Source organism: Rhinopithecus roxellana, chromosome 16 (genome assembly GCF_007565055.1).
Source record: "Rhinopithecus roxellana isolate Shanxi Qingling chromosome 16, ASM756505v1, whole genome shotgun sequence".
Taxonomy (NCBI): Eukaryota; Metazoa; Chordata; class Mammalia; order Primates; family Cercopithecidae; genus Rhinopithecus; species Rhinopithecus roxellana.
The window spans coordinates 55,822,803-55,848,137 of record NC_044564.1 but is presented as its reverse complement, the minus strand read 5'-3'; the positions used below and the strand labels follow the sequence as shown (position 1 = coordinate 55,848,137).

Here is a 25,335-nt window from a genome sequence, read left to right as displayed (position 1 = left end):
CCAGCCTGGGCAACAGAGTGAGACTCTGTCTAAAAAAAAAAAAAAAGAAGAAGAAGTGGTGGGCTGTGTCCTGGTTTTAGCAGTCAAGGAGCTGTTTTAGCATTTTTTTCATTACTATGGAACACGGTGGTATTTGTAGTTAGGACCAGTTTTTCAGAAGACTCCATGAACTTTTTGACTCCCTGAACTTATTGTCCAGTAAAAGCATTAAACACACCCCAAAGAATCTGAGGAACTCAGCTGTTCTTTTCCAAAGTCCATATGAATGCTCTGACAGCAGCAGCTAGCAAATGGCTCGGTGAGACTTTTCCGGGTTTTCGCCACAACCTAAATATGACTGAGCTGTCTCTTTGCTTCTTTCTCCATAAAATTGGTATCTCAGACTTCTAGGCAAAAGCTTGTTACATGCTGGTGAACTCTATAAACTGATGGCAGAGCAAGTCTTTTTATATTGTTCTCATTTCCAGAATGAATGCATTCAGTATGTTCATATCTGCGTAGCTCAATTCTAATATTGGTCCTGTAGATTCTGCTGCCAGTTCAGGTACTTTGTAGGAACTTCTGAAGGTCTCAGACAAAAAAGAGTAAGTAAAAAAATTGTATAGCATTCTAGATGTGCTATGAAACATTATTATTGTCCATATTTTAAAGCCGAGGACAAGTTAAGTAAAATCCAAGGTTTCACAGCTAATCCATGGCAGAACCAGGATTCAAACCCAGGCAGTGTGGCTCCTGTCTGTGCTCTTAACCACTAGACTCTCCTGCCCCTCTAGGATAGATACTTGTTCAGGTGTCCCTCTGTAGAGAATGGCACAGGTGGGAGTCACTGCTAGAATTGCTTCCCTCACCTACAGGCTCAAGTCCAGTCCCCTTGGCAAGGCACACAAAGCCAATAAACCCTTGTGCTCACCCCTTCCCTCCCATTCCTCTTCCCCACGTTTCCAGCATTCCACTTCAAGTCTCACTGTCCTCCCAAGATGCTATTTTGGGAGGACAAAGATACTATTTTCTTCTGCCTGGAATACCCACCCTCTTCCGTTCACTTGATTTCTATGCTTCCTTCAAAATGGCTCCCTCTAATGTCCCCTGCACTGTCCTCATTCCCAGAAAGTGCTTAGCACACAGCATTGAAATGTACTCTTTCTTGCTGAGATAAGACTTAATTTTACACCTTGTGTGTCTAGCAGAGCCTTGCTCATTAAAGATGGAATGAATGAATAAATAAATGAATGAATGGTCTCCCAGGTCCATGCATCCAGTATATAGAAGGTCCTAAGAATCCCTTTTAAATAATAAAATCAGGTTATCTTACAGCTGAACAGAGCTATGAACAAGTCTAGTACCTGTTTAGTCAGAAAGAAGGCTCATGCATGGTTGATTCTCTGGGCTTCAGTCTCTGGGAAAGACTAAAGCAGGGCATATTTATCTCTTGCCACTATTCATTTTATTACTTGCAAATGACATGTTCATTATGGGAACTCTTCCTTATACACTATGTGGTTGTTTTGTCTTTGGAGGCCAGGCATTACACAGATCAAATTGATGCAATAAGTCCTTTGGCTTCAACAGCTGTATTTTTACTCAACACAAATGTCTTGATAGTCTTAGGGAAAGGAGCACTTAAAGTGCAGGAAGAGCCCACTTGTTCCAGATGTTGCAAATGAGGCAAGAAGTTCATGCTCAGACTGTACAGTCTTAGGCAACAACCTTGTCTTCCTGCCTGGAGTTTTAAGTTTATAAACCACCTTGAATGGCAATTTTCATAGAAACTAAACTGTATAACGGACCACCAATGTTTCAAGAAAAGAATGCATACTCCTCCCCCATAGCTAAAATTGACATTAAATGCTCTTAGCCACCTACGTTTATGAACAGTAGCTTAGTTTTAATAGCAAGTCGTACAACAAAGTGATGTGTGTCTTCAAGTCATACAATTGTTGCTAACAAGGGACTCCTGGACCTGACTATCAGATGACCTCAGCTCTGTGACCATGTGAGTAGTAGGTCCTCACCCTCTTATACGTGGTTTTCTGTTAGTCTGTTTTCATGCAGCTGGAGTTAACAAATGTTAGCTGAATAAAACTGAACCTTGTCTCGGGGAGACACGTGGCATGGTTCTTTTCATAGGAGGATGTGGGATTGTTTCCAGATACACAGCTGCCTCTGAGTAAATGAATACATAGCCTTTAAAAAAAAGCCTTCCTCAGCCCCAAATATTTAAGTGTGTCATCTGCTGTAAAGCCTGAGTTTACAAATAAGGTGTTCTAAGACTATCACCAACTGCACTTTATTCTGCTCATCCTCTATTCTTCAGTCTCTTCAGTGCATTCATACTCATTGCCAGATGTGGTAGTTTATTTTATTACGTGGATTCAACCTTAACTAGATTGTATCTGGAGTGTCAGAGTCTCACTGGGCAGGGGTCAGCTCCTGGCTGGCCTCCTGTTTTTGTAAACGAATGTTTTGCTGGCACACAGTCACCCTCAATCATTTACATACTGTCCGTGGCTACTCTCCCAGGACAAACAGAGTTGGGTAGTTGGGCAAAATACACAGGGCCTGTAAAACCTAGAACATTTACTATTGGGCCCTTTATAGAAAAACCTTGCTCGAAAGGCAACCAACTCACATATGTATTCTACATCTGGCTGTTGTTTAATAAATACCAAATATACCTAAGGTTTTATAAGGCTTTAAACTTTTTTACTTGGTTAAAAAGTAGGGCAGGTGTGGTGGCTCATTCCTGTAATCACAGCAGTTTGGGAAGCTGAGGTGGGAGGATCACTTGAGGCCAGGGGTTTCAGACCAGCCCCGGCAATATATCAAGACCCTATTGCTACAAAAGTAAGAATTAGTCAGGCATGGTGGTGTGCACCACCTGTAGTCCCAGCCACTAGGAAGACTTAGGTGGAAGGATGGCTTGAGTCCAGGAGTTCAAGGCTGCAGTGAACTATAATAGTACCACTGCATTATAGCCTGGGCCACAGAATGAGACCCTGTCTTCCCACCCTCTCCCAACAAAAAGTAGTAGAAAACCTCTGATCTTATGGTTGAGGTCAAGCCCTAAAAATTTTGAAATCCTAATGTGAAAGCTGGAGTAACAATTATCTAAAAGTCTGGAACTTTTTTTTTTTTTTTTTTAATCTTCCAAGGGTAGAGTGTTAAATTTATCTTTGGAGAAGCTCCTCAATTGTAAATCCAATCACCCAACCAGTGTCTGGTGGAAACTGAAAGTTATTGATAAACAAAACACAAATATTTTCTCCTGACGTCTAGTGTTTAGTAATGTGACTTGTTCAGGAAGCAGAATCAGTACTAGGACTCACACTCAGTGGCCTGGGGGAGAGAGGAGGGAAAGGAGGGATTTTTCTTGGCTTGATATCTGCTTGGCTTGACATCCACTGAGCTGCAAACTGGTGCTGTTTCTTGAGGAGCTGTGTGTGCCCTTGTTTGAGCAGGCATTTATAGGAAATCCAGAGCTGCGACATCACAGGAATGGTTAGGAATGAGCTTCTCCTTGCTCTGGAGGAAGAAATGTGCACAGGAACTGGCATGGACTTGGCCCAGCCTGACCTGGACAGACTCCCAAGTTCTACAAGCAGGGTGGTTGCAATAACCCAGCAGGTACTATGGTATGGAATCTACTGAAGGCTCCTGATGGGGTCCACGAGGAAAGGCTATCCCCCTGTGGCTGTGAGGGGGGTTTTCTCTGAAGTGGATATTCCACAATGGCAAGCATCCCAGGAAGAGGTCACTCCAGGTCAGGACAGGATGGCCTGTGTGCTAGTGGAATTTTTCCTTCTTAGAACCTGGTGTCAGGTTCTGGGATCTGGGGTACAGGAAAGCTTGGAATACCTTTAGGGGAGAGATGAACTCCAGCCTCCTGAAGGCAAGCTGGCAGCTAAGCAGAGGGGCATCCCTGTTAAGGGACCCTGGGAACCCCTTCAGGGAGCAGCTGGATGTCACCATTGGTGTTTCATCTGCTTTCGGTTACCTTTAGCAAAGATTATGTCCTGAGTAGCAGTGTTGTCTTAGCTGTACTTTGGAGAATTAAGCTTCTGTTCCTGTCTTAGGATGGAGGAGCAAAGAGGGGAACTCCTTAGGTCACAGGGGTAGTGGCAGCCACAGCAGACACCAGGAGGCGCAGCTGTGCCCACTGGAGTGCTTCTGGCCCAGGTGGGGGTGGTGAGCAAAGTAATGAGCATCCAGGAAGGATGCTCAGGGGACCTCTGGGAGTGGGACTGGAGGTGCTGTTCTGTTCCTGTGCCGGTCATAGGAGGCTCCAATCATCATAATTTAGTTTTGGGAAGTATTAAAGAAAATGTGACCTGAATTTAAACTTACTGGCTAGTGAGACCTGGACCAGGATTTTTCCAGAGCCACAATCCTCAGGCATATTCATAAGCTATTTCCTGTTATTTCTCTGGTGGTTTGACATAAATACGGCTTACAAGACTAAATGTTAGCAGACCCCCAACACAGATATTCCTCAGCATGGCAGGAGCGTGTTCTTCACAATGTAATTTATGGGTAGGATTCTATTAGTACCCACAATGACTGTCTCTGAAAATGTCTTGAGTTTATATCAACTGTGCCATTTTTTTTTCTGTTTTAAAGTAACTTTGAGACATTATGTCATTTCGTAACTCCATATGCATTTAAAAAGTAAGGACATTTTCTTATACAACTATATGCCATTACCATCTCTAACAAAATCATTAACAATTTATTGATACCATCTAATAGCCAGTCTGTATTCAAATTTCCCTGGTAAATATGACTTCTTAACCTTATCACATAAAAAGGAGTTCTTCCTGTTTTTAAAAAAAGCTATAAAGTGTTTTTTTAAATCTCACCAGAGGCTTTGATGGCAGAATTTTTTTCTACCTGTTAATTTGGCAAGAGAGTTTCCTTTCTGCAGGAGCACAGATTATTAATCTTGGGTCTGAGTTCCAGCTGTGTTTCTCCTTCTGATTTACATATCCTTAGGGAACTCATTCAACCCTCCCCAGCTTCCCACCTGCATCCTCCTTCGGCCTAATAACTGTATACATTAAGCTACCAGCCTGCTGGATTTATGAGGGCATTTGCAATGTGAAATGGCCCTTCCTGTGTGTTTTCCATGGCCATCTTCTGGGTGGGGAGGCTGAGGACTACTTCAGAGTTTGGAGGAAGGAGCTGTGTACCAGGTAAAGGTGGCACTGAGCTGGCAGGGGAAGGGAGCAGAGATGGGGCAGAGAAGCGACCAGAGGCAAAATTGGAGGAGCTCAGGGCAGAATCCATCCCCATCTCTTTTATTAAAAATACAAACCAAACAAAGACACATGTTCAGTTGAAAATGTAAAGAAAGCACAATGGATCATGTTTTCTTACTTTCCGGATGTTAACCTTTTGGTTTTGATCACAACTTTTAAAAATGTGTATACATTTTAATAAAATTTGGATTGTACACACTATCCTGTTAATTTTATTTTCCCGCTTTATACTGTATTGGGAATATTTTCACATGTAATTAAATATGATTCTAAAACAAATTAAATATAATTTTTAACAGTTGCTTAGTATGAAAATTTGTATACTATGTATACATATGTATACAATATACATTTGTATACATTTAGGTTGCTTATAATTTATCACCATTACAAAAAAATGTTACCATGAATATCCTTGTACTTAGGAATTTGAACATATCTCTGATTATTTCTTTATGATCTATTCTGAGAAACAGAATTACTGGGTGAAGAGATCAGAACATGCTCCAAACTGTCCTCCAGAAAGTTTGTTCCAATTTATAAGGTAACTGAAAGTATATGAATGAACTTATTTTCCTATAACTGTGCCAACACTAGTCTTGTTGCTTTTCCTCTCTAATCTGACAATTTAAAACATGGACATGCCATCATTGTCCCCACCCTGCTTTGTTCATATCCCTTGAATCTTTGACTACTTCATTGCTCCAAATCAAAAGATGGGGTGGTGGTTTTGCTCACTGTCTCTAGTTCTTGACTGGCTGCTGCAGGTTTGGTGGAGGAAAAGTGGAGAAATGACTTGACCCATGCTATAGCTTCAAAAATAGCTGGGCTATGTCAGTGGAATGCTGAGTTGTAAATTATTTTCCTAGATTATTTGCAAGACTGAGCTAACACACAAAACATCCAGACTGCAAAAATCTCACTAGAGGAAGTACCTGTTTCTGGCTTCTGGCCAAAGGTTATACTTCCCAGAAAAAAAACCAAACCAAACCAAAACAAAACTCACTTATTGACTGCCAAGAGTGGCATGTATTTTCAAACATCTGATATTACAGAATTAGTATATCCACACATGTATTTTTACCTTTTCTTCTAAAACCTGTTTTACCTCAAGTTTTGGGTTTGCTGCATAATTTGGATCAATCTTCTATACTTCCCCTCATAGATACAAGAGTTAAATAGTATTGCTCATCAGGTAGCTTATGCACCTTGTGCAATTGCATGCAAAATACAGTATATACATGTACAATTGTGAAGATTTTTCTTGAAGTCCAAAGCTTGCATTGTGTTCTCAAAGGAGCCCAAGAAAAGATTAGGAATCTTTGGCTGAGTGTGGTGGCTCACATCCACAATCCCAGCACTTTGGGAGGTTGAGGTGGGCTTGATTTCTTGAGCCTAGAAGTTCGAGACCAGCCAGGGCAACATAGGAAGACCCCATGTTTAAAAAAAAGTTTTTTAAAGAATCTTTGATATGGAGAAGATTCTAAGGGGTTATAACTGCAATCCTTATAGCGGCCAGGCAGGTAACGTAAGAGTGAAGTGGACAAGGTATTGGGCAATAGGGAGTTGTGAAGACTATAGCATTCTCAAATGCATTTGCTCCAACTAAATGAAGTAGTTGTCTCTTGGTTTCAGACCACTGTTGGTAGGTGGGAATATTGGGCCAGTGTTCCCAGATCTTCTTCTTCTTCTTCTTCTTTTTTTTTTTTCAGAGAAAGCCAGAAATTTGGATATTTACACGAAATCTTTCCAATTTTAAATTCTTATGACAATTTAAACAAATAAATATTATATGGGACAAATAATTGGTCTGCTGCTGTGTCAGTCAGGCTGCTAGGGTTAAAAGGAACCAGACATTTCCAAACATAATTAAATACATTCATAAAAATAATTAAATGTTCTCTTTAGGTTTCTCATAAGCCAAGAACATCAAGACCATTTAAGGACAGAGTTCCCAAGGGACTCTAGTCTGGTTGGAGTTTGGCAATTGGGAAATCCAAAGACCAAATGTGACAGCTCTTCAAGCAATGCAGTCCCTGAATGCAGCAGATCCTGACCCCCACCCTTTCTTCCCCTGACCAATGTCCAGTACTCTACCAGGGCCAGTCCCAGGTCTTTACAGTGGCAGTGAAGAAAAATATTCTAGAAGGGGACATGTCACCACTTCTAATTGCGTGTTTACATAAAACTTTGATTTTCAAGCTAACAGCACCAGCTACTGTCATGCCACGTTTTACCAATTGCCAGAGTTAAGTACAAGAAACTGTGCAATGCAGAGAAACTTATCACACCCAGACAAATGACATTTTTGTAAACCAAATTTATCTCTATCTACCTAACGAAGCTTCCTCTTCAAAGGAACCCTGCAATATAATGATCAATAAGGGAAAAGTCATTTCCAAATGCAACTGTGTCACAAGTTTTAAAAATACTGGGCTTTTCAAATGTGGTGCACATCCATATTTAAACCCTTCTCACAGAATTTGACTGCTGGTCCCCATAGCAAATACGTAGGGCAGATACATAGCAAGTTCTGGGTTTGAGTAGAAAATGGGTAAGGAGTAGAGAGACCCTGAAGGCAGCTGTTGAGAGGCTGAGGGCAGTACAGCTGCAGTTGGGAAATAAATGAGTGAATGACTGAAAACATGATCAAAATTGACAACCATATTTTTCCTGAGGACACTAGCTAACATGTCAGTGACCAAATAAGCTTTTTTTTCCCATGCCCCAGATAATGTTTTGTTTATGTTTGAAAATGACATTTTCCTCCCAAGACATCATATGCTGGTCAAATGAAGATTTGAGCAGTGGTGAACAGCGCCGCTATAGGCACAGTGTATGACAAAGCAATGCCATGTTGAGAGCAGTGAAATATTTCCACAGAAGCAAATATAGACATTCCAAGTGGAGAGAGGTGGAGAGGGAGAAGGAGAGGGAGAGAGGGAGAGGGAGAGGGAGAGAGGGAGAGAGGGAGAGCGGGAGAGGGAGAGAGAGAGAGAGAGAGAGAGAGAGAGAGAGAGAGAGAGAGAGAGAGAGAGAGAGGCATCTAATGTATTTCAATTTTTCCCATAATTAGAAAAGAACAACTTAGGTGAAAGCCTTTTAAATAATCATAGAGAATGACATGGTTAGGCTTTGTGTTCCCACCCAAATCTCATCTTGAATTATAATCTCCATAATCCCCACGTGTCAAGGGAGAGACTAGGTGGAGGTAATTGAATCATAGTGGCAGTTTCTCCCATGCTGTTCTCGTGATAGTGAGTGAGTTCTCACAAGATCTTATGGTTTTATAAGGGGCTCTTCCTGCTTCGCCCGGCCTTTCTCCTTCCTGCCGCCTTGTGAAGAAGGCTGCCTTGCTTCCCCTTTGCCTTCTGCCATGATTGTAAGTTTCCTGAGGCCTTCTGAGCCATGCTGAACTGTGAGTCAATTAAACCTCTTTCCTTTATAAATTACCCAGTCTTAGGAAGTTCTTTACAGCAGTATGAAAATGGACGAATACAGAGAACATCAGTTTTCTGAAGGTACCTGTAATCATGCTGGATATAATTAATGGCAAAATGATGAGTTTCAGCATCCGCATTAGAATTTCTCCAGGAAAAGCAAAGTAGAATTTCTCCAGAGTTGAGAGATTGCTGTGTTCTCGAACCAAGACTCCTGTGGTAATGCCTAAGGAAAACAAGAGTTGGAAAGAAGGAAGAGGAACATTATTGAGTTCTCCTGTATCCATGTCTATGGAAAAATACCCGCAAATGCACATTTTAATGGGAAGAAAAATAGTTTAGATCATTTCCCACGAGTCTGTAAAATCTAGACTGAAGTTAATATTTTAAAAGATAGCGAACAGAAAGTACACATTATTCAGTAAGTCTATAAAAAGTATTCTACACATGAAAGCTTTGTTGTCTTCTTCCCCATCAATTATACTTATTATAATGACAAAATATTAACACTGTGAGAAAAAAAAATCTTAGTCAATCCAATATAGCTCTTTTGCTTTCACATACCACCTTTGTCTACCTGCAGAGATATTTGACATATTTTATTATTTTTATTAAAACAGGGTCTCTCTGTCACCCAGGCTAGAGTGCAGTGGTGCCATCTCAGTTCACTGCAGCCTCGACCTTCCAGGTTCAGTCGATCCTGCCACCTCAACCCCCGAGTAGCTAGGACTATATGCACACCACCACATCCAGCTAATTTTTTTTTTTTTGGAGAAATAGGGTTTCATCAGGTTTCCCAGGCTGGTCTCGAACTCCTGGCCTCAAGCGATCTGCCCACCTTGACTTCCCAAAGTACTGGGATTACAGGTGTGAACCACCATGCTTGGCTATTTTACATATTTTATATTTACATATCAGTTTGTATTTTTCTCATATTTTTATTATAAGTACATTTTGTAGCATATTTGTATAATCTTTCCTGTTTATGCGACTTTTATAATTTTAATAGGAATATAATATCCTATTGATTTATTTACCATATTATCAAATGACTGTTATCTAATGTTTTGCACTCTTTTCAGTATTTCTAGATAATGATATGTTCAGGTTTATCTGATTAAAAGGCTTTTTACAAAGTTTCTGATCTTGAGTACCTTGTACATGAAGTCTTATAATTATGTGAGTATAGGGACATGTTCACTATTAAGAAATGTTACCATTCTCTGAAAGCTTTGCCTTAACAAGATGCCCATATTGAAATCCTTCAGTTGTATGGATAACACAATTTAATGATGACTTTGATAACTAAAAATCACAAATTTTTATTTCTTCTTTATTCTCTTCCAAGTATTTCTAATAACATCTAACTGCTTTACGCTTTCCTTCTCCCAATACACACACCCTTATTTTAAGGCAGGAAAGGAAATGGCATGACTTTTACATCTTTTTTCCTTCATCAGCCTCTGTTGGATGTCATGATACTTGGAAGTAAAATGACTAAATGGCAGAAAGATTCAAGGAGGATATCACTGGATATGTGAATCTACAAACTCAAGCTATTAGTTTGTGAATACCGAGATTTATTTGGGCAAAATTAAAAACTCTAGGGCAATGAAAGAATATGTGAATTATAATCAGTACTAGAATTTTCATTTAAATTCAGGCATCCTTCCCATGCCCACTAGTAGACCAAATAGATGAACCTCACAAGATGCATTTTGTGTATTAACCTTATCCTTAGCTTAATTTTATTTCCCTAAATATTCTACCTTTGCCTTGATTTCTATTTTGTGCATACACTACTGGATGCATTTCTGGTGATTCAGTAGTGTTTACACACTACTGCATTGTGAATACACAATTTTAAATCATTATTGGAACAAACATATACACATACACATATAAACATTTCCCAAATTGTAGCTAAGACAAAGATGAAACAAAACCCTATTATCAATGCTATTTGGGTTCTATTTTACAACCGTAGTGTTAGAGACTCTTGAATGGATAAGAATACCAAGAATTCAAAATATTTTAAGTAAATTTAAAAAGCATGATATGCTCACTTCCTGCTTTATAAACTGCCTGTGTTCAGCTGTTCTATATAAACATACCCATATTATGCCCTAATACTCTGTAATTCCCAGGACTTTAAAAAACAAACAAACATTCTCATACTATTCAGGTTGCTTCAAGTAAATTTTTGGCTTGTATGTCAAAGAAAGCTCAGTATGTAAAAAATAAAGATGTGTCTGTGCTCAAAAACTAGCCACACAAGGACTCTGTTGAATAGCAAAAGAAGCCCATGTGCCCCAATCTCAGGGCTTATATTACTAATGATTAACGGTGCCTCTAATTATCTCTATGCTAAACTAATGTAGGGTCATTAGAAAGATATGCACTTGCTATTTTTCAGCCTTTAGCCAGATACAGGATTTTCTTAAAGGGAGAAATAAAAGAGCTGCCAGGTATAGTAGCTTGAAAGCAATAAAAGGCGACATGCATGCCAAGCAGGTTACTGTATTTGGCAATTACAACTTTCTAGCTTTTTTCAAGCTTGTTCTTGAAATTGAGTGCCACAAATTGTACTCCAATATTTCTATTTTCCTTCCTTCCTGCCTCCCTCCCTCTCTCCGTGTCCCTCTCCCTCCCTCCCTCCCTTCCTTCTTTCCTTCCTTCCTTCCTTCCTTCCTTCCTTCCTTCCTTCCTTCCTTCCTTCCTTCCTTCCTTCCTTCTTTCCTTCCTTCTTTCCTTCCTTCTTTCTCTCTCTCTCTCTCTCACCCCTTTCTCTCTTTCTTTCTTTCTAAAAAGAAGAATAGAAATACCAATCTAGTGCTGGAAATGAAGTTGGGATATTCACAGATGTCACCCTGAGACCCTCAAATACAAGAAATGGCTAGTGAGAGGCCGGGTGCGGTGGCTCACATCTGGAATCCCAGCGCTTTGGGAGGCCGAGGCGGGCAGATCACGAGATCGAGACCATCCTGGTTAACATGGTGAAACCCCGCCTCAACTAAAAATACAAAAAGTTAGCCGGACACTGTGGCAGGCGCCTGTAGTCCTGGCTACTCAGGAGGCTGAGGCAGGAGAGTGGCATGAACCCAGGAGGCAGAGCTTGCAGTGAGCTGAGATCGCGCCACTGCACTCCAGAATGGGCGACAGAGAGAGACTCCGTCTCCAAAAAAAAAAAAAAAAGAAAAGAAAAGAAAAGAAAGAAATGGCTAGTGAATGACCTCACCTAGGAGGTATGCCTTGTAAATTGGTGTGCTTTATCTTGGTCTCAAGCAGTTTAGAAACAGCAGATTCAGGATGAGGAAAATCACCAGAAGATTTTCCAGGTCCCAAGAAGAAGTCAGAGTCTCACAGAGATAACCTTTCTTTACCCATTAACAGAGTCAGAACCTTGGGCTGGATTAAGGATTATGGAGAGGTCCCCAAAACCAAAGGCTGCTAAGAAGAACTGCCCTTCTGGGAGTATGCAGGCCAGGCCCACCTGGTAAGGCCACTTCCAGAACTAAGAAAGGTGGAGATTATGAAAATAAATAATTCAAAATCTCAGCTGTTGAAACTTTATTTTGAGCCTTAAGGGAATGTGATTATGGAACCTGAGTCACATAAATAGGCAGCTGTAACCTTTGTTTCTCTGATTATAGATTAGTCTTTTCCTTAACTACATTGTTTGGTAAAATGTTGTAAATGACTAAAGGGTGCCAGGGAAGACCCTTTCTCTCTAAGTGTGGATCTTCATTATAGATTAGCCTCCCTCTTTCCTCTTTCACACGAAGTCTTCATAGTTAGCACACTATATAGGATGGAATGTTAAATACTTGCTTTTAAATTGGAAAGGAAATGAAAACAAGCTGTATGGAAAAGAAAACAAATTGAATTTTTGTCACTCATAAACAAGTCTTGTGTAGAAAATACTATAATCCTACTAAACTTCTTTGTTTGCTGTATAGAAACAAGTACTTAACTTTAAAAAATTAATATTTAACTGCAAAGCACTGACCCCATTTCTCTGGAGTCCATGTTTCTTGGATGGCCATTACCAGCTTTTTGCTTGAATAAACTCTTTAAAACTGGATTCTGATCCTTTTGATTATTTCAGGTTGACAAGATCAACAATTTCCCTGAACGGTGTAGCACGAAGGACTTCAGCAGGGCCAACAAGGAATTCCAGAAAGTAAACTAAGTACCTGGACCCCCAAAGCCTCAGCAATGGACACAGGACACCATTCTTGGGCTTCCTTCCCACCACAGGCAAGGTGATTTCAAGCAGATGCTTGGGAAGCTTGGGAAAGACACTGGTATTAGGCAAGCAGGCTCAAGCCTGGTTCCACCAATTGTGAGGTGTGGAACCTGGGCCATAACTTTAACTTCTCCTATTTTCAAGGGTTAGATTAGCTGCCTTCAGAAGTCCCTTCTAATGCCTCTAATCACCTCTGAGCCTTGATGTCCTCAACTTTAAAATGAGATCACATTATCTCATTTCCAAGAAAGCTGCCTGTGCTTTTGAAGCAGGAAATTTCCCAGATACCTTTGCAGGTGGGAATTGGAGTGCATGGATGCTGGATCTAGCTGACCACTTTGGCACTGGCGGGGGCAAACTCCACTCACTTGGACCCACTGCACTTCATCCCTTGCAGAAGGGAGTCCACAGGTGAGCAGGTGCGGGAGCTGGGGGTGAGGGCTTCTGGGCATCAGCCTGAGCGAACTGTGTGTGGAGTCCTGAGGCAGTGTCTAGTGAGTGCCCACTATCCCTGAAGCCCCGGAGAGCGTGTGTTTTAGTCAGCGCTCTTTTAGCTTTTGCCATCCACAGACAGCTTAAGTGTTAACAGTTCAGTGAGCCCTCTGCCTTTTCGCGTGAGACGGTTGCTCTCTACCGAGAGCAGACGGTCAGTGTGATAGCCTTTAGCATCCTCACCCATGGCACCCAAGCTCTTGTTTGGTGTCCCGGAATAATCAGGTCACATGAACAAATTAAAGGGTGGTGAATATGGAGGATTGTATTGCTGGTGAACGTGGCTTTCGATGGAGGGGAGCTGAAAAAGGGATGGAGCAGGATAATCTTCTCCCAGAGTCTGGCCATCCCTGGCCAGACTCCTCCCCAAGGTAACACTGTCAAGCCATCCCTCTGAAGTCAAGTCGCTTGTCTCCAACGTCCAGCTGCTTCTCCTCTTCTCCTCTCTCTGCTGTTGGAGCCTGGGGTTTTTATGGGCACAGGATGGGTGGCAGGGGGGCTGTGGGTGGTTTTGGAAAAGGCAACAGTTGAGTGGGAAAACAAGAATGCATGTTCTCACTTTGGGCCATGGATCCAGGCTTCAGAGTGAGGCCTTTGCTGGGGACTGCCCTCTTCTGCCCAGAATTTCCCTGCCTCCTGTCCCTATCGCTTTCTCCAGCTTTTATGCTAAATATAAGTAAGCTGGTAAGGCCAGGTACAGTGGCTCATGCCTGTAATCCCAGCACTTTGGGAGGCCAAGGCAGGTGGATCATGAGGTCAGGAGTTCAAGACCATCCTGGCCAAGATGGTGAAACCCTATCTCTACCAAAAATATAAAGATTAGCCAGGCTTGGTGGTGTATGCCTGTAGTCCCCTGTAGTCCCAGCTACTCAGGGGGCTGAGGCAGGAGATTCACTTGAACCCAGGAGGCAGAGGTTGCAGTGAGCCAAGATCACGCCACTGCACTCCAGCCTAAATGACAGAGCAAGACTCCATCTCCAAAAAAAAAAAAAAAAAAAAAAGTAAGTTGGTAAAACATGAAGAAAGACACATGGAAGGAAAGCACCCATGATTTCAGCTAGGGATTATTTAAATTCAAAGATGAAGGTTTAAAAGAGAAGATGGACAGAATGTCATTTCTTCCATGATGTCTCAAAAAAACAACTGCCAGTTCACAGTCTTGTCTCAGAGGTTCTGAGGTGATTTGTTTTTTGTTTCTAAGTTTATAAAAAAAAATTATTGTTCAGGAAACAATACTGGGAATCAGAAAAGAGCAACAACAAAAAAATCACATATCATTGCGTCAGTCTATCTCTCCCTCTCTCATTTTTTCCAGGTCCTAACCAGTCTTTGTTCCTACGCACACATACTCTTTACAGTTTTAAAATTAACCTAGGGATAGTAGTTGAATTGCATTTGACTAAGATTTATGAAAACAGCATTGTCATTCTTTTGGGATATTTGCAGAAAAGAGATTAAAATCATCTGTGGTTTTTAAAAATGAAAGCCATAGAGTAGTTCTCGGTACATAAATTAATTTTGGCTTGATTAAATAAGAATTACTGGCAAAGGAAAAAATCTTTTTAATTATTGCTGAAACAGATATCTAGCCATGCCATCATGCTAGGCACTACATTAAGCAAATTAATTACGTGCCTTTTTGCCTTTTGGGAGCTAATCTAAGATGAATGTTGATGATGAGTAAATAAGTGTAGAAGAACACTTATTGACAAATGACTACATGCATTCAGTGGATAAACAGAAGGATAGTTTCTCCATCCTGCCCTTATGCTGTAGTATCTGTAGCCCTTTCTCATCTCTTTCTGCCTCCCTGAAGAGCTGAGTAGCTCCACCAATACAGGCTCTTCACGGGAATTCTGGCTCAAAGCACAGATGCTGGAGTCTGCAAAGCTTTTATTTTTTTGTTTTAAAATCCTTTAAATAAAGTATTTACTATACTGGCAATATATTATAGCAGCTCTGCCTGAAATAAAAATAAATGCAAAAATTCATCCACAAACTCACCAACTCAAATATATCCAAGGTTGAATTGTTTCTATTTTTCCTTATACTGTTGCAGTTGTGACAGGAAAATAAATCTTGGGGCCCCCAAATCCCTAAGCTAAAGGGAAAGTCAAGCTGGCAACCCCTTAGGGCAAATCTGCCTCCCATTCTATTCAAAGTTACCCCTCTGCTCACAGAGATAAGTTTATATCTGATTGCCTCCTTTGGAAAGGCTAATCAGAAACTCAAAAGAGTGCAACCATTTGTCTCTTACCTAACTGTGACCTGCAGACCCCCTGCCTGCTTCAAGTTGTCCCGCCTTTTCTGGACTGAACCAATGTAAATCTTACATATACTGATTGATGTCTCATGTCTCCCTAAAATGTATAAAACCAAGCGGTGCCCTGACCACCTTGGGCACATGTCCTCAGGACCTCCTGAGGCTGTTATAGGCGCGTCCTTAACTTTGGCAAAATAAACTTTCTTAATTAACTGACACCTGTCTCAGATATACCAAACACATACTATATATCAGGCCTTGCACTAAACATTTCAAATGAATTCTGTCTTGTATATTATCTCATAATTTTACAAATTATTTATAATCTCTATTCTGCTGAAATGTCTCATAATTTTTAATGGCTATATATGGAGTTTTTTGTAAATGTTGTATTGAGATCAAATTCATATAACATAAAATTTACCATTTTAAAGTATATAATTCCATGGTTTTTAACATACAATGTTGTATGACTGTCACCAATGTCTAGTTCCAGTATTTCCATTACCGCCCAAATACTCCACACCTGTTAGTCACTGCCCACTTCCCCCTACTCCCAAGGGCTCCTGGTAACCACTGATCTACTTTTCTGTCTCTATGGATTTGCCTAATCTGGCATTTCATATAAATGTAATCATACAAGATGCAGCCTTTGTATCTGGCTGATTTCACTTAGCATGTTTTCAAGGTACATCCATGTTGTAGCATGTGATTTTTTGAAAAAGCACTTTTCATTTAATGTTATGTCATAAGCATTTCCCCCACATTAAACATCTTCATCTTTTAAAAACACTGAGTAATACAACTTTGGCTGTTTGGAAGGACTTGCCTCTTGACCATCAGCCAACTACTAAACACTCCAATCCTTGACAATTTTGCTGAATGTTGCTGACTTTGCCTAGTGACCAAAGAGGCAAACATGAAATATCAAGCACAGGTTCATATTAGCATACATTTTTAGGTTTAAATTTTAAGGTAAGAAAGTACAATAAACACATTCTTTGCAGTAGGTTAATTCAAAACGAGGCAATAACACTTTTGTGTTTATTAATATCCAAATATATCCCAAGCACTATATTGAGTGCTAGAGGATTTGAAGGGGAAGAGTTAAAAAATAATATAATTGTGTTATTAAAGCAATAAAAATGTTTTCCTTCATGGGTGTCTCCACCATCAACAGGAAATGTGGTTTGCACTGTTTTGTCAATAGCAACGATTGTTTACATTGAGTCATCTATCCCTTTTGGTCTACCACCTACAATTAAGAATTCGGTCTGACTCAGGAGAAAAGTTGATTTTGGTAAAGGTCTAATGGATTTGGGCCTGCGGGAAAAAGTGGTTTTCTCTGACACATGACTGTGTTAAACCAGCATCTCTGTGCCCAGGAAGAGGGATTGCTTCTTCTCACAGGACCCTTGGATCTTGAAGCTGCTCCTGAATCAAAGGTTACATTGTATTCTGCATCATTAACATACTGAGTACACTTAGTTGTGCTTTCAGTGCTTTAATTAGTGGTCCATATTGGAGGGCTTTGACAATTCAGTTATCCAGACTTTATCCACAATATTCCATTGCCCACTATCAGAGATCAGAGTTAGTTATATTACAGAAATTGAGAGAAAGGGAAGAATTGGGCCCTCTTTTTGCATGCTCCATCCTTTCATATTTTCTCCCCCTCTGCAAACCTCCTTCTTCCTGTCAACCCAAATAAAAATAAGAGCAAAATAAGGGAAGGAGTCAAGTCATTCACTTTCCATTATTTATGGTGCATTTTAAGGAAGCTCTTAAATATTCAAGTTACTCTCTCAGCCTATTTGGTCTAAATAAATAAGAAAATACATGCACAATATTTGCTTCATTGTCCAACTCAACTTTATCACCTGGTAGCATTCAAGGCATGTATCTCACAGGTAACTGAGAACTCTAAAAGGGACTAGGCCCATGGATCATGAGCAAAATGATACTATTGTGGTGAAGTAATCAAGTAAATATATATTTTTAAAATGAGACCAGGTGTGGTAACTCACACCTATAATTCCAGTACTTTGGGAAGCCAAGGTGGGAGCCCAGGAGTTTGAGATAAACCTGGACAACATAATGAGACACCATCTCTACAACACATTAAAAAAAAAAAAAATGAGAGTTTCATTTTGACTGATGGCAGAGGCTACTAATTATCTAATTCATCCTTCACTCCTCCTTCCACTTATTCATCTGTTCATCTGCATATTAATTTGTTCACTCATACCTAGGTTTATTATCCGAATATATACATATCAAACACTTATTGAGCACCTACACAAATAGGCATCATGGCACACTGTGTGACTACAAAGACATCTGGATGCATGGCCCCTGCCCTCAAGGATGGAGGACAGAACAGTTTCATCAAGAGAGTAGAGACATTTGTCTGGGAAAGGAAGAGTACGAATTCATAAGACTACTGCAAAGGCTTAAAGGTCAGAAATCTGGGGTATCTTGGCACATTTAAACAGCTTCAAGCAATTCAGTATGGCCCGTGATTAGGTAGGTGGACCTAACTGCACAAGTAAGAAGAGGCAGATGGTGAAGGATCCCATACACCAAGCTAAGGATTTGAAACTGATCCTGAAGGCAGTGGGAAGCCTCCGAAGGATTTACTCCTTCATTGGAAGGAGTTTTGCAAGAGAAAGCAGTGTGCGAATCCTATAAGTGGTTGCTGTGATCCAAGGTGAGGGGTGTTAAAGAGTGGAGAAGGGGAACAAATTTAGGAGGTGGAAGGGTTAGTATTTGGTGATTAATTATATGGCTGAAGGTGGAAGGCAGTAGAGATGAGGAAGAAAGTGAAGTTCTGGGGTTCTTGTTTTCTAGCTTGGGTAACAGAGTGGGTGGTGATACCTACCACAATGGGCAATATGGATAGTTCTAAAGATGATGAGTTCATTTTTGGATGGGACACTGAGGGGAAGATGCTTAATGAACACACGGATATGTGTGTATAGCGCATAAGAAAGAGACGTGGACGAGGTATGTTGATAAGAGTATCAGTGACACAAAGAGATAAGGGTGGATGAGGCCACATATATTATAGCCAACTCAGATTATAGACTGAGAAGCATGTACTGTTAAGGTTAGGACTCAATTTATCAAAGCTCTGGTATTATCTCTGTATACCTTAGATCCTCAACCAATTTTACTTCTTCCCACCTTCTTAAACCAGAATACTCTCAAACTATAAGGAAATCTAACTTGCATTTTTTGTTTTTGAGATGGAGTCTTGCTCTGTCTCCCAGGCTGGAGTGCAGTGGCGTGATCTTGGCTTACTGCAACCTCCGCCTTCTGGGTTCATGCCATTCTCCTGCCTCAGCCTCCCGAGTAGCTGGAACTACAGGCGCCCACCACCATGCCCGGCTAATTTTGTTTTTGTATTTTTAGTAGAGACGGGGTTTCTCATGTTAGCCAGGATGGTCTCGATCTCCTGACCTCCTGATCTGCCCGCCTCGGCCTCCCAAAGTGCTGGGATTACAGGCTTGAGCCACTGCGCCCGCCATCTAACTTGCATTTTTAATAAAATCAAACTCTAGTCCTCCAAGATTTTCCATGCAAGAAGTATCTTCTTGTGAGAAGGGGAGGTGGGCTGCACAGTTTTGGTTCTTATTCCTAGAGATGCCTTTCCCTTGGGGAATTCTCATTAACTAGCACTGTCATCACTGCATCGTGGTGTGCATCAAAGTGTCCATGCTCCTAATATCCCTAGCATAACAGAAATTACACTAGAAGGTTTAAATGAGACTTCACTAAAAAGTAGGGGGTGACGAGAGCGAAATAAACACAGAGGATAACATGCACAGAATAAGCTGAGTAATAAGAGGCAGGTATTCTTTCATTCTTAGTTGGGGACCCCAAGAAGGGAGTCTTCTGATGTGCTCCTGGTCTTACTCCAGGAGGATTTTACTTCTTGCATTTTCTAAAGTTCAAGTTCAGATTCCACTTCTTTTCAGAAGACTCACCACTTTGCCATGACAGATACCCAGAATATCTACTGGTTGAGTGAGATGAGCCCCATAGTATGGCTTCAAAACAATAACAAAATGGTCTCAGAACTCAAACTCCATATAATAGAGATGTTCACATAGACATTAGCATTGGATAGGTGCTGCCATTTTTGTTATATAAGCTTAGAAACAATTTCTGTAGATTTTTTGTGGGAATTTTATCTAAAACGAGAACCTGGTTTGGTTATCTCAATCAAAATTGTGCTCTAAGAGAAAGTATAGCAGAATGGCAAATGTAGTACATCATGACAGTCTAGTGTATTGATCACAGTGCTGAGATAAAATGTGAATAATCAATGCCATAACAAAACCAGCACTTTATAGAGCATGTCAGTTTACAAACTGCTTTCATACAACAGGGTAGATAGAGCTACTGCATTAGTTTTCTATTGCTATGTAACAAATCACCACAAATTTAGTAGCTTAAAACAATACACAGGTAATATTTCAAAATTTCCTTGGATCAGGAGTCTGAGCACAGCTACACTGGGTCCTCTGATCAGGGTCTCACAAGGCTGCAATAAGGTATCAATCAGGCTGTATTCCTTCCTGGAGCTTAGGGTTCTCTTCCAGGCTCATGGGGCTGTTCTCAGGATTCACTTCCTGGTAGTTGCAGGATTTCTTACTGGCTGCCAACAGGGGCTTCTCTCAGCTCCTACAAGTCCTGCTATTCCTTGCCATGTGGCCCTCTGACAACACAGTGGCTTCCCTCTTCAGAGTCAGCAGGATGGGCCCAGTCTCTTTAAGGGCTTTCACTTGATTAAGTCAGGCCTACCCAGGATCATCTGTTTTGATTAACTCAAAATCAACTGATTAGGGACTTTAATTACATTTGCAAAAGTCTCTTTGCCTTTGCCAAAGAACATAATCTAATTACGAATGTGAAATACCATCATATCCACACTTAAAGTAAGGGGATTATGCAGGGTATTTTTGCCAAGAAGCAGGAATCTTGGGTACCATCTCAGAACTGCCTACCACATCTACCGTAGATCCCCTACCACAACCAAACCACATGAGTAAAAACCTCATGTGACACTGGCATTAACTTTATTTCTTAATTGTAATTTTGTTAGAATTCCATTCAGTGTACAGAATCCAAATTATTGATTCTTTGAAAGACTATTCTTCTGAAATGTTTCAATGAAAAGTAAAAAACCATAAACATGTATACATCCACCCCATGCAGACTGAAAAAATCCTCCTCAGATCTTTTTTTACAAATAAAACATTATGGTTGAGGGTCCATTGTATCCTCCCCAATTCCATCCTCTCTTAGATAGATTAATCACTAATTTAAGCCTACTTTTTGTCCATGACTTTGTACATCTACTACTCATGTTTCTATCCATTAAAATGTTTTATGCTGTTTGTGCTTGAAAAATCTAACTCACATGGTATCAGTCTGGATGTATTCTTTTACCTTGCATTTTTGAAATTTTTTGTGTGTTTTTGAGATTTATTAATATTAATACAAGCAGATCCAGTTCATTCAAAGTGCTCTTCAGTATTCCATATCACATTCCCTATTTTGTTTTCTATATGACTAAATTCTGCTCTTATCTGATAAATTCTTTCCACCTAATTTTTAAAGGTTTACTCTGTTATTTTTCTCACTTTTGGAGTTGATAGCTTAGCGCATTATCATTATCTTTGTGAGTTTTTTTGTTGTTGTTTTGTGTTGTTGTAGAGACAGGGTCTCACCATGTTGCCTAGGCTGGTCTCAAACTCTTGGCCTCAACTGACCCTCCTGCTTCAGCCTCCCAAAGTGCTGGGATTATAGCTTTGTTTTTGTTTTTCAGTATACGCATATAAGGCATTTCCTTCTAAATTCTGTGTTGGTGTCCTGTGAATTATTTTACAGTATTTTTACTTTTATTTAGTTCTAAATATCTTATAAATCTCTATTGTGATTTCTTTCTTTGAATTGTAAATTCTTTAAAAAAATATGCTTTTCAGTTTCCAAATGTATGGGTCCTTGGAGAGTTTTTATATATTCCTGATTTTTTATCTCTCTGTGATGCATTGACTGATTTGTCTCACACCTATCTTGCAGTTTCCAATCCTTACATCAGTTGCATTTACTGGATGTTTAATTCATTCACTGAATTTTTAATTCCGGTCTTTCTAAGTTTCTTTTCTAGAAGTTATAGTATCCTTTCCACACTATCATTTTTCTATTAGTTTCTATTCTGCCTGTTTTTCTTTAGTTATTCTAAATATATTTAGTATATATTCTTTCAGACTGTTCTATCATCTCCAGTGTGGGGGATACCTATCCTCCTACTGGGTCTTTTCCTGTGTAGTTTGTAATTTCTGATCATAGGCTTGTCTTTGGAGGAGGGGGTTGACTTTTTTCTGAGTTGTGAAAGTCTACCTACAGGCTGCTTGTTTTTCCTGGGGACTTAGGAGTTTCAAGTCCTCCAGGACAGTTTTCATATTAATCTTTCAGCTTGATAAATCAGCATTACACAGTGCTGTAAATTTAGATCATGCACTGAGGGAAGTATAAGTCTGGATTTTAATCCTCTCATGGGTACCCTCTTTACCTCTTACTTTAGCCATGGGCAAATGGCAAACTTTCTTAAGGGTTTCCTGAGTCACTAGGTAGAATTTCTCTGCTCTTGTTTCCAAGGGCAGGGCCAAATTTTGTGGTTCCAGACTTTATGTCAAGGTTTAATTTAAACTCCTTCACTCACATGGGCCAAGATCATATCTCTTTTCCCCATGTGGATGTTAAAACCCCTATCTCCCATTATTAAAGCCTGTAAGTGGGTCTTGCTATGGTTGGTTTGTCCTCACCAAAAGTTATGCTGAAATTTCATCCCCACTGTGGCAGTATTGGAAGGCAGGTCCCAGTGGGAGGCACTTGGGGTCATGGGGCTGGATCCCTCATGAATAGTTTGGTTCTGTTCTTGCAGTGGTGAGTTCTCACTCTGGCAGGACTGGATTAGTTCTCATGGGAATGGATTAGTATACTCAAGAGTGGGTTGTTATGAAGCCAGGATACCCCTCAGGTTTTTCCTCTTTGTATAGATCTGCTTCCCCTTTGACCTTCTCTACCATATTTTAAAAATAATTTTATATTAGTTATTAAAATTAAATTATATACACATGGACCATGATGAGATGACTTTCTCTACCATATTTTGATGCAGCTCAAAAGTCTTTACCAGAAGCCAGGGCCATGCCCGTGAATTTCCCAGCTTGCCGAGCTGTGAGCTAAATAAACATCTTTTCTTTATAAGTTACCCAGTCTCAGGTCTTCTGCTACAGCCACACAAAACAGATTAAGACAGGTCTAGACCTTAGCATCAGATCTTGTTTATACTTCCGGCTTTGAGTTCCCTTTTTATTTCTGGCACAAGGGAATTTCCTTTATTGCTTTTGAGTTTGGGTTTGGCTCTCCTTTAATCTGGAGGGGACTTTTATATATATATGTGTTTGAGACGGTGGGAGAACCCATTCATATTAGCTCAACTACCATATTACTAGATGTGTGACACAACCATCAATTATTTATTCCTTATCCTTTCCAATATGCCCATTTTAAGATGGATAATGGAGTTAGTAAATATTAAAATTGAGAGTTCTACAATGTATAGGAACGATCCTGCTACATCAAGAACTCATTATATTAAAACAATCATTGCTTTTCCAAGTATTCCCATGTATGCACCTAGGATCAATTAGCCAACAATCATTTACAGATCACCTAATTTATACAATGCATTGGCCAAATGGGTAAATATAGATGAGAGTAATGTATAAACAAAGGGCCTTTAATATACACAATGAAATAAGGCATGTTAAATCACATGAGGCATTTTGAAGGAAGAAAGGAATTCAGCAGCAATCCTTCAGGAGGCAGGCTCTTTAAGAAGAGACTGTGTTCAAATCTTGGCCTCACCACTTTATTAGCTGTGTTATCTTGGACAAAATACCCTGTAGCCTGTGCCTCTGTTTCCTCACCTATAACAATGGGAATAACAAAATATCAACCTCATAGAGTCATTAGGAGATTTTAAAATGAGACTATATGTAAAGTACTTAGAATAAAAAGTACCTGGCTCACACTGTAAGTACAGCTAATAAATGTTAGCTATTATTGTAGGCTACATACTCTTTATAGATTTTCTCATGAAATGCTCAAAAGAGTTTTGGCTCTGACAGGTAAGTCATGGTTACAGAGCTAAAGAACAGCAGAGTCAGAAGTTGAGGAGAGAAATTAATGTTAAATATTTTTGGTATGACCAAATTAACAAAATTCTTCCTTCTGTCTATGACATTTATTTTGGTAGAGAAATATTAACTTTTGTTCTATCAATTAAAAACTTCAGAGTTAAAAGTATGATATATAATATAATGTTTGTTAATCTTTATACCACTTCATATCAATAAAATAAAAGTCTTAGGGTCTTAATGGTACTAGAACACATGGCATGTGAAAAAGAAAGAAAGAAAGAAAAGGTATTTGGTATCTTCTGAAATAATTTCCAATGTGACTCAATAACTTAATTAAACTCTACAAGTATCTACTATGTCCAAGGACCTGTGTTAGGTTCAAAGGGTGGGAATCAAGGTATAAAAATGGATGATGTAAGACCCTTCCCTCAAGGAGCTCACATCTAATGAGGGTCAATCATAGATGCAACTCAACACAGGCAGGAGTCACAGCGGGGTACTGAACAATGGAAGGTGGAAGTATTGAGCTGTGGGAAGACGGAGTGAGAGGAGGAAGAAGGGGAGAGGGCTGGGGAAGGCTCAAGAGTAAACACAAATAGGTACCTACCTCAGGATTTTTATGGAATTGTTTACAAGTACTTCGGGGAAATGCTAGTTGATCAAAAGATTGTGTTTCTTCATCCAGTAATGAAAGGAAGCTGCAGCCAGTACTAGGATGGTGATATGGTTTGGCAGTGTCCCCACCCAAATCTCATCTTGAATTGTAATCCCCATAACCCCCATGTGTCAAGGGAGGTGACTTGGTGGGAGGTAATTGGATCATGGAGATGGGGGTCTCCCCTATGCTGTTCTCATGATAGTGAATGAGTTCTCATGAGATCTGATGGTTTTATAAGTGTTTGACAGTTCCTCCTTCACACACTCACACTCTCTCTCATGCTGCCTTGTGAAGAAGGTGCCTGCTTCCCCTTTTCCATGATTGTAAGTTTCCTGAGGCCTCCCCAGCCATGTAGAACTTTGAGTTAATTAACCCTCTTTCCTTTATAAACTACCCAGTCTCAGGTATTTCTTTATAGCATTGTGAGAACAGGCTAATACGGATGGCATCAAGAGTATACCAGGTGAAATCCATGGAAACCATGAAAAGAAAGAGGAAGACTGACTCGCACGGAGGTTAGGCTGAATACCCATGTGAGATGTGAAGGGATAAAGAGAATATAATGTAAATCTATGCTTCTTAAACTCTGATGTGCCTTGAATCACTTTGGGGTCTTGTTAAAAGGCAGGTTCAGGCCGGGTGCGGTGGCTCAAGCCTGTAATCCCAGCACTTTGGGAGGCCAAGACGGGTGGATCATGAGGTCAGGAGATCGAGACCATCCTGACTAACACGGTGAAACCCCGTCTCCACTAAAAAATA

General features: G+C 40.1%; 1 protein-coding gene across 1 annotated transcript in view; it reads right to left on the bottom strand.

Moving 5' to 3' along the window:
• SLC1A1 (solute carrier family 1 member 1) overlaps positions 1-25,335 on the bottom strand; it is a 101,656-nt gene that overhangs the window by 40,195 nt on the left and 36,126 nt on the right. Inside the window, exon 2 of the mRNA XM_010389197.2 lies at positions 8,781-8,921. Within this exon, the coding sequence (XP_010387499.1) occupies positions 8,781-8,921 (141 nt within the window). The remainder of the gene's footprint in view (positions 1-8,780; positions 8,922-25,335) is intronic.